The sequence below is a fragment of the Podarcis erhardii genome (genome assembly GCF_964252035.2).
Source record: "Podarcis erhardii genome assembly, chromosome: 16".
Classification (NCBI taxonomy): Eukaryota; Metazoa; Chordata; class Lepidosauria; order Squamata; family Lacertidae; genus Podarcis; species Podarcis erhardii.
In genome coordinates this window covers 12,162,650-12,175,844 of record NC_138514.1, presented here as the reverse complement: position 1 = coordinate 12,175,844, position 13,195 = coordinate 12,162,650, and the positions used below count along the sequence as shown (strand labels likewise).

The following is a 13,195-nucleotide window of genomic DNA, read 5'->3' as shown; positions in this document are numbered from 1 at the left end:
TTATTATTCCAAAAATGAAACCTTCATCTGGTTGTAAATATTAAGATTATACCAGCAAGAATGAGTCTGTCTGTATAAAATAAATGATTTAAATCAAGTCTTACTGACTAGCAATTTAAATCGTGATTTAAATCGATTTGATTTAAATCAAATCCACCCTAATCTGCACACAGAAACTCCCTGGTTCAATCCCTTGCATCTCCAGTCAGGGATGGGAAAATCTGCTGGAGAGGCACTACCTGTCAGAGTGGACAACACTGACCTAGATGGAGCAGTGACCTAACTCAGCATAACACAGCTTCCCATGTTCCTAAAGCATGGATTGGCAAACTAAGGCCCGCAGGCTGGATCAGGCCCAATCGCCTTCTGGATCCTGGTCCACGGACGGTCCGGGAATTGCCACGTGGATCGCCAGCGCGCATGTTCTTTCCCTCTCCCTCCCTCGGCAGCGATGGCGCCTCCTCCCTCCTGGCTTCTTCCCACCCTGCCTAGAGGAGGAAGGGGGCTGGGCCTTGTTGGTGCCAGCAGCAGCAGTGCTCGAGTGGCTGCCATTTTAAGCAGTCCCTCTCCGGAGCCCTTTCGCGTGCCCCTCATCATCCCTCTGCCGCTGCCGCCCGCAATACACAAGTAAGCAGCCACCAGGGATTGTGGTGCTCTTGCATCGTCCCCCCCCCCAAATATAGTCTAGCCCCCCGCAAGGTCTGACGGAGAGTGAACCGGCCCCTTGCTGAAAAAGTTTGCTGACCCCTGTCCTAAAGCTTAGAAAAGCATGTGCTGTCAGACTCGGCGCCGTAAACAGAGGCAGCCCCCCCCCCCAAACAGTACAATCTATTAACACTTTTTTGCCTGAAGCTTGCAAACCATTCACTCCGCGGCTCATCGACTCACTGGCGACAGCTTTTGGATAAGGTCGTGGGCAACGTGGATGAGGTTCTTATCGTCCCGGAGGCATTTCTGAAACTTCTTCCGCTCCTCGTCTTCCAGGAGGTCAAAGTCAATAGCAGCATCCAGCAGGGCCTGGATCAAGCCCTTCCAAGACTTCAGGGCCGGCACTTGGGGAGCGACTGCAGCACTTATGCCCGTCCCAATCACCAGAACGAGCTCCTGGGGCTTCTTGGTTTTTAGGCTCGGCAACAGTTTCCTGCAACCAAAAAGAGAGGGAGATGCCTATGACCTGCCATCAGCATGGAGAAATTTATAGGGAACAAGGCTTGACATGTGCAGATACGGCTAAGGCCCTTAGGCTCGCCAATGGGGTGCCTTCCTGATGTTGTTGGGTTGCAGCTGCTCCCATCATCGCCAAACAGATCAGCCAATGTCAGGGATGATGGGAGATGCAGTCCAGCAACATCTGGACATTGGCTACCACTTCCATATAGCTAAGCTTGCAGATAGCCACTTGCCTGGTATGAGTACAGTGGTACCTCGGATTAAGTACTTAATTTGTTCCAGAGGTCCGTTCTTAACCTGAAACTGTTCCTAACCTGAAGCACTACTTTAGCTAATGGGGCCTCCTGCTGCCACTGCGCTGTCAGAGCACGATTTCTGTTCTCATCCTGAAGCAAAGTTCTTAACCCGAGGTACTATTTCTGGGTTAGCGGAGTCTGTAACCTGAAGGATATGTAACCTGAAGCGTATGTAACCCGAGGTAGCACTGTACTGCTAGCCGAGTAAGGATTCACACCAGGCAACTGTGAAGGCAAGCTTTTCAAAATGTCAAATATTCCCTTAGTTCTTTCAGCTTAACAGCAGGCTGTACAAATGGCTAACAAAGCAACATGGAGCCACCAAAGAAGCACCCTGGGATCTCTTGTTGAAGGGTGGTATATAAATGTAATAAATAATAATAAATATACATACATATATACTTTTGATACATAACCCAACAACACAATTATTTTGAAAAGAGCTGGTCTAGTACTGAAAAATTGCTAGAATTTTGTTCCGCGTCAGATTACTTCCCCTTGTCTGCGGGAAAATTTTGGTCCATTTGAAGAAGCAAGTATATTTGCACAGTTACTAGCTAACCTTGTAGAACCACCCAAGCCTGCGTTATGGAAGTTACCTTCTTTTATACCTTTGACTGTCGTTCTCTGTCTCATTATTAATAACAGTACTTTCCAGTATCTAGTCATGCACATAGGAAAACCTGCCTCATACCAAATCAGGCCACTGGTCCATCTTAGCTCAGTACTGTTGATATTGACAGTCAGCTCCTCTCCGGAAATTCCGGCAGGAATCATTCCCAGCCCTACCGTGAGTCTGGAGTCGCCAGGGATTGAACCAAGGACCCTCTGCTGGAGCAAGCCTGCAAATTCCATAAGCCATGTGCCTGACCGTCTGCAGTCTCACTGATCTTAGTGGATAAATGAAAAGCTGCGTGGACTTAGAAAGACATGGGGTCCTAAGATGTCCCAAGAACCTATTCTCCTCAAACACCCCTACAAGAATGCTGTGTGTGTGTGTGTGTGTGTACGCACACATGTGTGGTGAAAGTTAGAAATAAGTCTGCCAAACTTGGCGGCAGCATAAAAAGTCCTGGACTGCGGCAGCTCACAGCAATAAGCATTTGGGGGACAAGCAGGACCGTACCAAACAGGGGAAGCTTCAAACCTCTCTGGTGAGCAGTTTCTGTGATATCCTAGTCCTCCCCCTGCATTACTATTTTATCCTCAGACACAACAACCCCATGGTGTGAGTTCAGCTAAGAGCTGGCGATTGGCCCAAGGTCACCCAAGGAGCTTCATAACTCTCCCCGCCATAATGTAACTTAACACAAGAGCCCTGCAGGATCAGATCAAAGTCCTCTTTGGTCTGGTGTCCTTGTTTCCCATGGTGGCCAATCAGATGCTGATGGGGAGCCCACAAGCGGGGCATGAAGCCAATAGCCCTCTCCCACTTGCAGCAACCCACGCGCAAGAGTTACACTGCCTCTAATCACGGAGGCGATAGCCTTTTCCTCCGTTAATTCATCCAATCCCCGTTGGCTCTGCTCACCTAGGCTTCTTGGCAGGTGGCACCCCATCCTCCAGCAATGTTTCTTTATCCAGATTCAGGCTCACATTAGAAGCCATCCAGTTTCTGGAAAGGAAAGGGAAAATGAAAGGCGACGGAAGGGCAAAGTTACAAAGAGAAACCTGGGATGTTTGCACTTTGAGCAAGAATAAATTTGCCAAAGTTTACTGAGACAACTTCGTCGAGGAGGAACAAACACACTGCACATCACCTGCTGCAAGAGTGTCTCTCCTCTGTTGCTAAACACACCATGCAATGCATAATGCAAAAGGTTATCTTCCGGAAATGTGGGGCCGGTTTTAAATTAGAGTGTGAATACCATGGCAATTTCATTTTCAGTCCTTTTCCTAATGATACGTAGCATAACATTCACCTTTTTCATAACTGCCACATACACTGGTTCAACATCTCCATCCACTACAACTCCAATATCTCTTTCCTCGTCAGTCATGGATAGTTCAGACCCCAGAATGATGAATGTGAAGTTAGGATTTTCTGCCCCAGCATGCATCACTTTACATATTATCCATTTTACTGCTCATTCAGCCAGTTTGGAGATATCCTTTTGGAGTTACTCACAATCAGTTTGGTGTCATCAGCAAGTCTGGCTCACAGCTCACTCCCAAATCTAGTAGATCATTTATGAAGATGCTAAAAAATGCACAGCTCCCAATACAGATCCTTGGGGTACCCCATTTTCTACATCCCTCCATGGTGAGAACTCTCCATTTATTCTGATTATATATTTGCTGTTATTTAACCAGTCACCAATCCATTAAATGACTTGTCACTTTTTCCTATGATTAATTTTTCTGCAAACCTGAAATCTTTTGCCCAATTTTTTTTGAAAGTCTAAAGGCACCATGTTTTCTGGATCACTTGTATAGAATGCGGTGATAGTAGCACAGTCTGCTCTACTTCAGACTGCAGATGGGAGACGCCATATTTTAACGCTCAGTGCAAATACCATGAGCAAAGTCACTCAAATAACGCAGATGGAGTCCAATGTCTTGGTAACACTTTCCTGGGCAAACTGGACAAAAACAGTGTGCAATTTGAGAAAAAAGGAACACACAGGTTTTGTCTCTCTTGCTTCAGGCATGCATACAACCAAACACACAACCAAATATGCAGAAACATACAACCAAACACACAGAGGAAAAACTTCCTCAGAGCTGCACAGCCAATCAGTGAAGATCATGCCACGCTGCTTGGTTGCCAGGCAACACCTGCAGCTTGGTTTGCTCTTGGTTAGCTGACTTTAACAGTAACAGAATTAACCACTAAGTTAATTGAATGATCTCTGTTGTTGCACTTCTAACAATTTCTCCTAACAATGGAATCCCCACCTGCAGTCTGAAATGATTCTATCTGTTCTACTCCTTCAGGATTCTTTCCAACCCCCCCCCCCGAAATTCTGTAACATGTGTAAAAGATGCCTATGACAAGTTGAATATTTCAAAATTCCTTCTTCTGAACAACCACCCAAAGAGTCCTTGTCCTCCTTTCTACCTGGCCAACCCAGCAATCAAAGCTATTATTAGCAAAGGATTACTGCTCTTAAGAAGCTCTTAATTCTTGGGTCAAGAAACTTAACTCTGCTAGTTGTTTGCCAGGGCAGAAAAGGCTGCTGTGCGGAAGCAGAGAGTGGGGAGCTTGCGTGAGAACGAAGGATCAGCTCTTTGACCAGGTCACCGAGGGCTGAAATTACATTGAGACCCAATGCGCTTCCTTGCTCAATAATAACTGAGAAAGCTTTCTACAGCTGGGGGCTGCTCCACAAGGAAACCAACAATACAGAAATGATTAAACTTCTCCCTGAGAAGATGTTGCCTATCCCTTCTCACTAACCAAAATTATCCTGAAGACTGAGCTATCCAAGCTCCAGTTACAGATAGGCTGATAATACTACAACCAGACCTAACACGGACACTGGCACCAGAGCCTGCAATAAACCCAGATGCCAACTTTGCTGCCACATACACCCGGACAACACCATTACTGGCCCCAACAACATCACACATACCATCTCGGGACTATTTAATTGCTCATTGTCTAACATTGTGTATGCCATAAAATGCCAACAGTGTCCTTCAGCTCTCTATATTGGACAAACAGGCCAGACCTTATGCCAAAGAATAAACGGACATAAATCGGACATCAGGAATCACAAGGCAGAGAAACCAGTAGGAGAACACTTCAATCTCCCAGGACATTCTATACAAGATCTCAAAGTAGCTGTTTTGCTACAAAGGAATTTCAGAAATAGACTGGAAAGAGAAGCTGCTGAATTACAACTTATCACCAAACTTAAAACCATGGAGAAACCTGGTCTGAACAAAGACCTTGGATTCTTATCTCATTATACATGACAAAGCCATTTTTCACCTTTTCACCCCTTGCTTTTTCCTGTAAGACCTATTGCAGTCGTTAAGAGTCGTCAACAGGCTCATCACAGCTATCTGCCAATCACCCATTCCCACCACCCTTCTGAGTAATACCCCTCCCCACCTTCTCACTATATAGAAGGGTCTGGAAACTTCTGTTTCAGTGTATCTGAAGAAGTGTGCATGCACACAAAAGCTCATACCAAGAACTGACTTAGTTGGTCTTTAAGGTGCTACTGGAAGGAATTTGTTTTGTTTTGACTATCCAAGCTCATTTGCTTGCTTCTGTTCCAAGGCCTTAGAAAATGTCTTCCCTCATAGAACCAACTGTCCACCAAGGATCCCCAACTGCACGATACATTTAAAGCACGATACCACTTCAAACACGGCTTCTCCCAAAGAGCAGTAGTTTGTTAAGAGTTGTTCAGAGATCCCTAGACCCCTCATAGAGACACAACCCAGGGAATTGTAGCACTGTATCAGGCTTCTCCTAACAACCCTCAGCACCCTTCTAACAAACTACAGTTTCCAGGATTCTTTGGAGGAAGCCATGACTGTTTGAAGTGGTATAATACTGGTTTAAATTCATTGTGAATATGAGGCCTAGATTGGGGGTGGAATGGTGAGGACATTAATATAGGAAGCTATTTTATATTAAACCAGACCACTCTTCCATCTAGTGTCTACAACAGGGGTCAGCAAACTTTTTCAGCAGGGGGCCAGCCCACTGTCCCTCAGTCCTTGTGGGGGTCGAACTATATTTTGAAGAAAAAAAAATGAACAAATCCCTATGCCCCACAAATAACCTAGACGTGCATTTAGAATAAAACCACACATTCTGCTCATGTAATGGTTGTGCATGCCCCACAAATAACCCAGAGGTGCATTTTAAATAAAAGGGCACATTCTACTCATGTAAAAATACACTGATTCTTGGACCATCCACGGGCTGGATTTAGAAAGCGACTGGACCGGATTCGGCCCCCAGGCCTTAGTTTGCCTACCCATGACTAGCAATGGCTTTCCAGGGTTCTAGACCTACCTAGAGATGCCAGGAATTGAATTTGGGACTTTCTGAATGCAAAAAAAGGTGCTCTACAGCCATCCCCCCAAGGCTATAGCTGAGAAGTAGGGGGCAGAGGCAGCTTGTCCACATCCTCTGAACATTTTGTGCCTGTTATGTGTTCCTTTGAGAACATGATTGCAGAATTTCAGGATGTCTTCTACAACATTTTATTACTTATTCTTTTGAGTCATTCCCAGGTCACTGGTGTTTTCTGAGAGGATTCCACAACTCATTTACCTGTGGGAATCTGAAGTACATGATCTGTTTCCCTGCACGAAGGAGAATCAAGTAAGTGAATCAAAGAGCCCTTGATTTTTTCATGACGCAGAGAATCTTTCCCTTTCCTTCAGGTCACTTCAGCTTCTGGCTTACCCCTTGAAACTAACACACAGTTTAGGTTCCAGAAAGTTAATGGCTAACAGCCAGGACAGGGTGTGGTAGACAGAGTGCTAGAGTTTGTCCTGGGAGCCCTGGGTTTATATTCCTGTTGAACCACAAAGTGCCCTGGACAGCGTCAAAAAAGTCACTTTCTCGCAACCTCACTATGTTGTGAGGATAAAATGGGACAGATCCATTTTGCTACTGTGCTATCTGGAGAGTGGATAGAATAAAAAAGTGATTGATTGATTTTAAAAAAGGATAGCTGTCCCACAAAAACAGCTCATAATAATATTCTATATTAATATACCATGATTCTTATAAATGCCAATAAGAATGTAAAATCTGATGCATTTGTTCACAGCTGTATGAGGTCATAGTTATCTACTGTAAGACAAGTTCTTTGCTCCATCACAAGCAGATCTATACAAAACATTTCTCAAAAAAAACCGGAAACAACTTGCAAAAATGAAAAAGTGAAGCCACTTTCCCTGTATGTTAGCTTTTAACAAGTCAAATAAAGCATTAAGTAAACTTGTTAAAGTAGATCATACTCAAGAAAACCAATGCTCCCGGAAGTAACACCTTGTTATTTTTTAGCTGCATGAGTAATGTTACCAGAAGCTAAATAGATTTGTAAGAATCTGTAACTGGCCTCGAAACAGATACAAATGAGGAAACAGTATTTAATGTTCAGAGAAAACAGGAAAAACAAAACCCCCCAAGCATAACCTTTGCAATACAGTGCACGCTTATGTTGTGAACGCGATCCGTGCGGAAAGCACGTTCACAACCCGCAGCGCCACGTGTGCGCATGCACATGTCGCGATTCGGCGCTTCTGTGGGTCTCTCTCAGTAACCAGTTCTGGAACTTCCAGGTTTGGTGCGATGTGCAACCCAAAATCTCACAACCTGAAGCATCTGTAACCTGAGGTATGACTGTACAAGTAATTAAAAGAGCACCATGCCTGCTATATACAGACAACCACAAAGCAAACAAAAAGACTGATGTAGTAAACTTCCTGGTTAGAAATGTGCAAATCTGTCAATTTCAGTTTCTCTCAGTTTTCCTAATTTTTCCAAACTTCAGTTCAGTTCTCCATATTGGTCTGGATATATATATATATTTAAAGTTCTCATTAAAATTCAACAGCATTTTAGAGCAAATTTCTCCGTGTACACACATTTTTATATGCCGTTGTGCCTAATACGCTATTTTGCACAGCAATTTCCCCTAATATAATGCATTTGTGTGTGCAATTGTCACTAGCACATATATTTTTCTGTAGACTGTATTCCAGTGTGTGTATTTTTGCGCACTATGGAGAAATCTCCATTCATTTCAGTGGAGCTTGTGAGAGAGACCCACACAAGATCCACTTCAGACAAATACCTGAAAGCTCAATAATTGTAGTTGGAGAGAAAACCTTGTGAACAATTTCACAAAAAGTACTCTCAAAATACTGCAAGCGCAACAAAACTTTGAACAGAGTTGACAGAAACAGCAATTGATCAAGAAACAGCTACAAACTTGGCTGCAAGACACACAAAGGTATTGGCTTTTGGCCATTTAGAGAACAAACATTAAAATTCTATAGCATGGGTAGGCAAACTAAGGCCCGGGGGCCGGATTCGGCCCAATCGCCTTCTAAATCTGGCCCGCGGATGGTCTGAGAATCAGTGTGTTTTTACATGGCAAGACAGTTTTAAACAAAAACCAGCTTGCTTTTTCTGTGGCAGCAACAACTTTCACAACACATGCAGCTGAGCAAATACTCCTCTGCATATATGGCATATCCTTTGGCATATCCACACTTTGTTCACTTAAGTTTTTACAGTGCATCTGCACAATGCTGTGAACAAAACATCTCCCTCTGTTTCCCCCTTTTCAGCTTCCTTCCCCTCTCCCCAAGGCTGTGAAAATCCAGCTTTTTAAAACCCAGTGGAATAGCTGCACAATTTCCTCAGATGTCCTATTTCACTGCCATTCTGGCCAATACTGGCTTGTATATATTGCTCTAGCCCAGGGATAGGGAGTCCCTATTTTGTTGCAGTTCCATCATGTCTGTCTGTTAGTCATGCAGGATGAGGCCCAAAGAACCCTAAAACACCTGGAAGGCCACAGATTCCCTACCTCTGCCTTATAGCCTTGTGCTGCCTTGTACTGGAAAACAGAATGACATTTGACATATCCATAGAGGATTTCTGTACAGTCACTAGTGAGCAGGACATCTAAAATACATTAAGGGTACCTCCTACATTACATTGCCCTAATGGCATTTTAAAAAGGGCACAGAGACAAAAGCTGACAGAAGCCTTAGGGTGAGAAACTCAGACATGAGCCACACAGTGTTTTAAAATCTTAACAAGCCTGCAATCAGTGATGGGGGTTTTCAGGAAAAATTTGAATTGGAAAACTTCTCTGTGCAGATTAAGAGTAATTTGCATTGGCAACAACTCTCATGCCCTAGAGCGTGATCTAATCAAGAATACTTTACTTGCGGTTAGCAAGCAATGCTAAAAACTTTGCCAATCTTGCCTAATAATGTGCGTCGCAATTCGCAACTATTCACTGCCACTAATGAACTTATAAAACAAGAGAATTTTCTGCCCCGCATCACTGCCTGGAATAATTATCACTTGCCAGAAAGCTCTGGAATAGAAGGGGGATGAGAAATGGGGGCAATGGAATTAATTGCTTGTGATGGGATACAGGTAACTATGTCCTTGTGCAGTTACAACAGACACCTGGTAATTTTTTATGTAGGTACTGTGTGCTACTCCAGATGTTGTTGGACTAAAACTCCCATCATTCCTGTTCATTCCTCCTGGGGCTGATGGGAGCTGGAGTTCCCCAGTTTGCATTTCCCAGAGCCCACCTGCTAACAGGCAACTGGAAGAGCCCAATATGAATGAAGACCTTTGCCAGATGGAAGTTTCACTGCAGAGATGTACATCTTGGGACACAATTCTCTGGTTCCTTGCCTGCATGTGTTTTCAAATACACATTGGGAAATATCTGAGATGGGCCACCAGAAGAAATGTTTTCCAAAGCCAAAAGCTCCAGCTTCTTTTCCTAATTCTTAAAAAAAAAAAAAAGAACAATTCACACCATGTATTCTGCACATGACCTTTTACCTTTTTAGGAGGAGAAGTCGTCCTCACAGGGAGATGAAGCCGGTGTTATGCTAGATAAAAGAAAAACATAAATCTGAAGTCAGCAATCTGAAAACTCTACTCAAATATATATATGCATAATTTTAAAAATTGGAAAAAAATGAGGCAACTCAGGAACCTATCTTGTTTTTTTTCTAAAACACTTGTCCAGAATAAAACAACACAATTCATTAGACAATGAAACTCCTGCCTTAAAAGCAGAGTGCTCTGCAAAACACAGGATCTACTCCATAAAGACAATACTCAGATAGATAGTCCAATGGTCTGACTCACAATGGCAGCTTCCAACGTTACTTCTATTCCCTGACTATGATCATGATCGTTCTTATTGAGTGAAAGGCTACAAACATGTGTGCTGTGCAGGTCTCAGTGAATTTAGATATTTAATATCAGTATTAATAATATTTATCATAAATGTATTTATTCAGGCATTGATCTGAAAAAAAGAAAGAAAACAGTTAATGGGTTGCTTTAATTTTACTCATCATGTGTAGATGGTCTTGTAGATTAACGAGTGGTTGGAAATGCCCACTACTAGAAAGATTGCCATCTGATGGACACTTGTCAAGTCGGGAAGGGGCAGGGTGGCCTGTGGCCCTCCAGATATTGTTGAGCTCCAGTTCCGATCAGCCCCAGCCAACAGCCAGGAATGGCTGGGGATGGGAAACAGACAACATCTGGGTGACCACAGGTTCCCCGCCTCTGGTTTATGAACAAGTTGAACTTTGAACTGCCAACTTCTAGCTCATAGCTCATGCTCTGAATCAACATGCTCTTCTGGTTCTCTTTCCTTTTTTTGGAAGGAGGACAACTGCCAGAGACTACCTACTGCTGCAGAGGATGGAAAGAGAATGAATTTCTTAGTTGCAGGATTAACCAGAACAATAACCAGCCCAATGTTGATGGAGACTTTCTTATTACAAAGTTTTTCCACTTCCTGCACTGGAGAGAAAGAAAATACATAGCCTTCAGACAAATACACACCACAGAAGAATGAATGAAAATATATTTTCCATAATGAAGTCATTTTTCTGCACAATGATGGGAAGCATAAATTCTAATGAGGTCCTTCCCCCGCAGTTCCACTGTGTTTCTTCCATAGCTCCTATTAATTCTTGTGCCAAAACACATTGTTCATTTTTATAAAGCACCTTGGCAGATGGAGAAAGTGTGGATATGATCACATAGAGGAGGCGGTGTGTCACCCTGGCTTGCAAAACAACTCATAAAAGTTATGAGCACACTTGCTCATGCAAATCCAAATTCAGGATTTGTATTGCACTAATGCCTGCCTGGTTACCCGGAGGTACCCTTTGCTCGCCACAAACGGCCAGGCCACAGGCTATTTATGAGCAAGCATCCATCTCTTCTCCAACAGCATTTTAAAAGAAATAATTGTGGCTGTCTGTGCAGGACTGAGCACATGCTTGCCTACAGGAGCCAACATGTGCGTGCAATGGTTCTTGCTTACTCAAAGAGAACAAATACGGTGCAAGACTAAGGGTAGAGAAGGAAGCTTGAATTTTAGGGTCAATCATCTGCCTCATTCTGAATCTTGCAAAAGAAGTCATCAGGAAGGAAGATTCAAGTAAAAACATTTGAAAACTTTCCTTCAGGGTTTTCAATAAAAAAGCTGGACTAAACTTTGTGTTTGGGGTTGCTTTAGATCCCTGATTAGCAAACAGTTTTACCAGATGCTCCCTGGGAAAATTGTAGCTGGTGGGCCAACCCCTGTCCCTTATTCCCCAAAGATTAGTACCACAAAGTGTAAAATACATGTCTCTGTGTGGAAACAAAGACTTCCAGTTGCCAATTCCTACATTAGCTGCAGGAATCGTGCATTAATGCAGGGGGTGGATTTGATGGCCTGTTTGGGCCTGCAGTATTCAATATGAGGGCACAAATCTTTCATTTGTAATTCTGTTCATTATCCCAATCAAAAGTCACCTACTCTATTCTAGCCAGGAGCTGGATGGTGCTTTCTCTTCAGTCTGTCTGAAATTGCAGTAACTGTTGAATCAGGCAGTGTTTGTATAGGAAAACAGCTGACTAGGATCCTCAAAGGCAGCTTCATTTAAGCCATGAACATAATATGGCTAAGAGGGCCCCTGAGCATAAACAGAGGGCTCCCTACACACCAGTGTGCAATGACAAAACTCAATGGTAGGCCTCCCTCCCTCTTTCCCCTTTATTACTATTATCATAATGAAATATGGTAGGATGCTGACACCATGTCGATTAAGGATTGGCAGTGTAAGCTTTGAAATATAGCTAATAAAGAAAAGACAGAAGCGATTGCAGTTTACACCAAGGGTAGAAAGCCATCCACTGAGCCCATTTCAAAACAAGAAGTGTGCATTTATCCGGAGACACTCCAGACAGACCTAGGCTTTGAAAAATGCAGTTACACACGTGAGGAAATGCTTCACCGCCATGTAACGCAGAATATATACAATATCTTTTTTTGTTTTTTAAGCAACACAGAAATATCCTACCAAAAAGCTGCCAGCATTGAAATCGAAATCTGTTTAAGATACATCCCTAAACCCACTTAAGTGGAAGTAAAGCTCATGGGAGGGGGTGGGATTAACAATGAATTACACTTCCTCCAGAGTAAGGCTGGAGGCGGTGGGAGCAGATGAAGGCTATGCACAACACTATCATATTATAGGGAATGAGGGGGCGGGGAGGAATCAAGATAATGGGAATATTTTTTCCTCCTGGAGGGGAGTATAGGAATCAGGCTGCCGCATTTCAGCTGCAAGGAGGAGGCCGGCTGCCCAAGGCAACCCCAGAAGCCTTTACAAAGCCTTCTGCTTGGATTCTGCTCCCTTTCCGTCTTCCCACCGACCCGCAGCTGCTGCTCCCCACCGAAACCGGCTGAGCACCTCCGGGTGCCCCTTGCTTTCCTTTCGCCCCGCAGCCCTTCAGGGCTTCAGCCGCTGCTGCCAACGCCTTCGGGACGCCCGGCAAAGGGAGGCGGCGACGACTCACCTGCCAGGACAGCGCGACCGGCGACAGCAGCAAAACAGCGGGCAGGAAGCAACCGCATCTCTCTCCCTCTCGCGCCCGCTGTCTCCGCCTAGGCATCGAGAGGCAGGGGCTAGAGCGTCCTCCCGTCCTCCCCCGCCGCCGGCCACTTTCCTTGTGGACTTCCTCTTCTCCTTTTTCC

General features: G+C 44.1%; 1 protein-coding gene across 4 annotated transcripts in view; it reads right to left on the bottom strand.

Annotated features, from left to right (window-relative positions):
- Positions 1-13,195, bottom strand: part of FAM118B (family with sequence similarity 118 member B) — a 24,405-nt gene extending 11,210 nt beyond the window's left edge. For 3 of the 4 annotated variants that reach the window (XM_081844459.1, XM_081844460.1, XM_081844458.1), the window contains exons 1-4: positions 13,018-13,194; positions 9,985-10,034; positions 2,998-3,081; positions 889-1,141 (exon numbers count right to left, since the gene is read on the bottom strand). In XM_081844459.1, coding sequence (XP_081700585.1) covers positions 889-1,141; positions 2,998-3,074 — 330 coding nt within the window. In that variant the 5' untranslated portion in view covers positions 3,075-3,081; positions 9,985-10,034; positions 13,018-13,194. Of the gene's footprint in view, positions 1-888; positions 1,142-2,997; positions 3,082-9,984; positions 10,035-13,017 lie in introns of all 4 variants that reach the window. The other variant, XM_081844457.1, reaches the window with a different exon arrangement.